The 3,832-nt window shown below is 59.2% G+C and overlaps 1 protein-coding gene across 1 annotated transcript in view; it reads right to left on the reverse strand.

Moving 5' to 3' along the window:
• The window catches only part of ANO1 (anoctamin 1), an 89,325-nt gene continuing 85,493 nt past the window's right edge, over nt 1-3,832 (reverse strand). Inside the window, exons 25-26 of the mRNA XM_007466015.1 lie at nt 1,930-2,035; nt 1-249 (exon numbers count right to left, since the gene is read on the reverse strand). Of these exons, the coding sequence (XP_007466077.1) occupies nt 1-249; nt 1,930-2,035 (355 nt within the window). The remainder of the gene's footprint in view (nt 250-1,929; nt 2,036-3,832) is intronic.

Below are 3,832 nucleotides of genomic sequence, written 5' to 3' on the forward strand. Positions count from 1 at the left end.
CTACGGGGCGCCCCCGGGGAAGTCGGGGCTGTCCGGTGGGGCAGGAAGGGTGGGGCTGTGGTTGTTGAAGGGCTCCGCCTTCTTCCGGTCCTTTTCCATCCACGTGTCCAGCAGCTGCTGCTTGCCCTGCTCCTCCCTCATGAACAGCTCCACCATGAGTACCTTCTCCTTGTGCATCTGCTGGCTGATGTCCTTGGGGATGTCAGGGATGACCCAGTCCACAAAGTCGCTCATGAACATGACCAGGTTCTGGAAGGAGAGTCAGCATCAGGGGGTGGGAAGGAGGACCTGGGAGGCACTCCCACTTCCACCTGCACCCAAGCTGGCAGTGCCTTGCCCTGTCACACCCCGGCCCTGGGACCTCAGACACACCTGGACTTCCCAGGCCTCGGTTTCCCGGAAGGCATAAATGAACAGGAACCCAGCCAGGGGGGGGTCCTCCGGTGGCCGACTTTCTTGAAAGAATCTGAGCTCAGTAAATAGGAAACGTCTCTGAGTGATTCTGAATCTCTTGGCTGGGAGGCTTGAGAAATGATCTGATTGGTTACCCATCACCAAATATAACAAGCGTTAAAGCTTTAAGGGAAAATAGTCAAAATACAAAGAGGCCAGAAACGCAGGGAGCTTCAACTGTCTCTGATGAGTCCGCAGACCCTTCTGCCATTTGTCAGGTCTCCCGGGATCACCCTGAATGTTTGCTGCCTCCCTGGATGCATTTCTGATCCATAGGGTGCAGATGAGTTGGCTTTTACAGAAAAACGGAATCTCTGGTTTTTAAACTTCCGTCTGACCGGCACTTGTTAGTACGTATGGCTGAGTTAGTCACCTTGTCACGGAAGGTGCTGGTGCCCTCTCATCCACCATCACCTTTCTGGGTTGACACTCCAAGCCCCCAGCTGTGGTGGGTGCTGGCCGCTAAGGCTCACAGAGGCTCGTCTCCAGGGAACCGTCCCCCCAGTCTCCATGTTCCCAGCCAGGATGGCTGCAGTCAATGACTGGCCAGGTGGGCAGACTAAAGGCCCTCTTTTGCATCAAGGTGGGCCCACGTGTGTGGTGGGATTCATGCTCCAGCCCAGACCCCCTCCCCGCCGAGCTCCATGCCCCCAGCCGCTTGCAGGGCCTCCCCTCAATGACTGGCTTTTGCACCAGAATCCTTGGCTCAGGCTCTGCTTCTGGGGAACTGGGCCCCAGACACTAGTTCTGGCTCCAGAGGGTTATGGAAAGCTGGTGGACAAGGCGGTGGGGCCTGGGGGGCCGGAAGCCCTGCCAGGGGCCACACTGTGTAGAAGGGGCAGGGCTGGGGCTTGAACCCACTTCCTGGATTCCAGGTTCTGGGGGCCACACAGGAGGGCAACCCCAGCACGGCCTCCCCGGCAGGGACCTCAGGGCCGTGTGCATCAGCTACTCCCCAGTCTGGGGTCCTGTCCACTGGGAATCGCTCGGGCCTCAGAGTTAGCCCCACTCCCCAGAGACTGGGCCAGGCGGGGCCAGGTCCCCTGCCTGCTGCGGGGGGCAGGGGGGCGCTGGTGTCAGCTGGGAGCCCACTGCCCTCCTGTCCCTCCCTGCCAGCCCTGTCCACTGGGGCGTGTCTCCTGCTGCACAGTGACAGGGGAGACTGAGGTGGGTCCCTCCCAGGTCTCCTTCAATAAAGATGCCTTGCATTTAACTAAACCTGCGTTCCCTGAATGACCCCAGTCCTTCCGGAACCCCCCTCCCGCCTTCCTTTAACTGAGGAGGGGCTGGGACCTGTCCTTGCCCAGGGCCTGGGGTCACCAGTACTCCCCACCCTTGGGTGCCCAGGGCAAGTCCTCCAGCCTCCGAGCCCCTGACGCCGGCCAGCTCCTGTCCTCCTGACCCTGTTCTGGGCATAGAGCACCTCCTGCGTGCCTCAATTCCCAAACCTTCTGGAAGCAAACAGGGCCCTCGCACCTGGAAGACGATGACAAAGGCCAGCCGGGCGGCCAGGACGGCCCAGAAGTCCTTGGAGATGTCGTACTTGTGTTCCGACCATGGTGGCTCCCGGTAATCTTTGTACCTGCAAAATGGAGGTGGGTCTTCAAGAGGAACTGGGGTCTGGCTGCACCGAGGGGCTTGTGAGTGTCAGGAAAGCCTGAGTCGGACCCTGGGCCAAGTGTAGAACAGCATCCTCCCTGGAGGAAGAGGCCCCCCCCTCCAGCCCACTCACATGCCCAGGGAGTCTCCCCATGTTGGAGGGGGTGCCAGCACCCACGTGGGCTAGGCAGGCCAGAGGGGCGTCCCCGTAAGTCCAGCCGTGGGCCCACAGAAAGAGGCTCTGGGACCATCTGGTCCAGATGTTCCAAACTTTTGAAGGCAGTGGAGCCCATTTTCCAAAAAGAAATCCCACCTGAGACTCTGGTAGGTCACACAAAGCAAGTGGGGCCTCCCTGGTTGAAGAGGGGTGGGGTCCCTATGCCTACTCAACCCAACCCCCATCATCCACAAAACTCCAGGCAGGGCTCCCCTCTGTAGGGGAAACTATTGGAAAAAATGAAACGTTTTCTCAAAGTAGCCCTTGTACGATGTTAACCATACAGTTGGTGTGGTCAGGGCGCCAGGGAACTGTCCCCAGGCCCGCCCTGCCCCACGGGGCCCACCCAGCGCCCGAGGGGCATGTCTCTCCCTCTCCCAACTGTTAGCTCCTTATCTCCGTGTAATAAATACCAGCCCGCCCCTCTTCTCATCACTTCCAGAATTGCCCACGAGCGCCTGCTGGGAGGCAATGTTGCTTACTTCCCTGGCCCCCAAGGTCCCACCTCTGTCCCGTGTGCAGCGGGAATGGTGGGTGCCTCCTGGGCGTTAGGTCTGCCTTTTTCTCAGAGGCCCAGAGATGCCTGATGTGGGGCAGAGCGAGGATGAGAACCCGGGTTCTGTCCCCACCAACCGCCCCAAAATTTGGGGGGTGCTTGGTTTTAACGGGGCTGACCCCCTCTGTGTGGGAAAAGCTTCCCTAAAGCTGTGTGAGGAAGCCATGGCCGGGGCGGTTTCTAGGTGCTGGGCTGCAGCTGTGCCCTGCTGGTTACTGAAAAGCTGAGGGCCAGGTGGGGAGACCAGGAGAGGAGCCACCTGGCTTTGTGGGCACAGCACTCGCATAGACCCAGAGCCGGCTCCCGCCTTGCTGTGCATCCCTGTGCCATCGCTTGGCCTCTCTGGGCCTCGGTCTGGCATTCCCTCACTTAGTCATGTCGCAAGTATTTATTGAGCAGCTACTGCCTGCCCCTGCATTCCAGGGGCAGAGCTTGCGGGGGGCACACACAGGGCCCCTCACCCACAGAGCTTTGTGTCTGAGGGAGCTGGATGGGAGCCTCGGAGGGCCTGTTCAGAGCTAAGCTGCCAACCCCAGAGATAGGATTGGGCTGGGAACACACCCTCTGGTGCCAGCTGCTGAGCCACACAGAAGACACACCACCTGATCTCCGATGGGAACAGGCATCCCCTCTTCTCCCAACGTCAGAAGCCACACACATTTTCTCTTCCCTCTTCTTCCTCTTCTCAAGGCCAGCTGCACCAGGATGCTGGGAAATGTGTTTGGGTCACCTGGCAAACTCCTATGCATCCCTCAAAGTCCACTTACATAAGAACCGTCCAGATGCCAACCCCCACCACCTGCACTGACCTCTATCAGAGATGACCTTACAGTTTTCCTTGCTTTGCTCTTGTGCTAAGCCTGCCAGCTCTCCCTGGGGAGAATAATAATGCCCTCTCTGGGGCTGCTGTGAGCATTCAATGAGACCACGTCTGTTTCAGTGCAGGAATAAATGGTAGCCAGCAGGGGTCACAGCGCTCAGCTCTGCTAAGCTGCCTCTCCCATTCC

Source organism: Lipotes vexillifer, unplaced genomic scaffold (assembly GCF_000442215.2).
Source record: "Lipotes vexillifer unplaced genomic scaffold, Lipotes_vexillifer_v1.1 scaffold1094, whole genome shotgun sequence".
In the NCBI taxonomy this organism is placed as follows: Eukaryota; Metazoa; Chordata; class Mammalia; order Artiodactyla; family Lipotidae; genus Lipotes; species Lipotes vexillifer.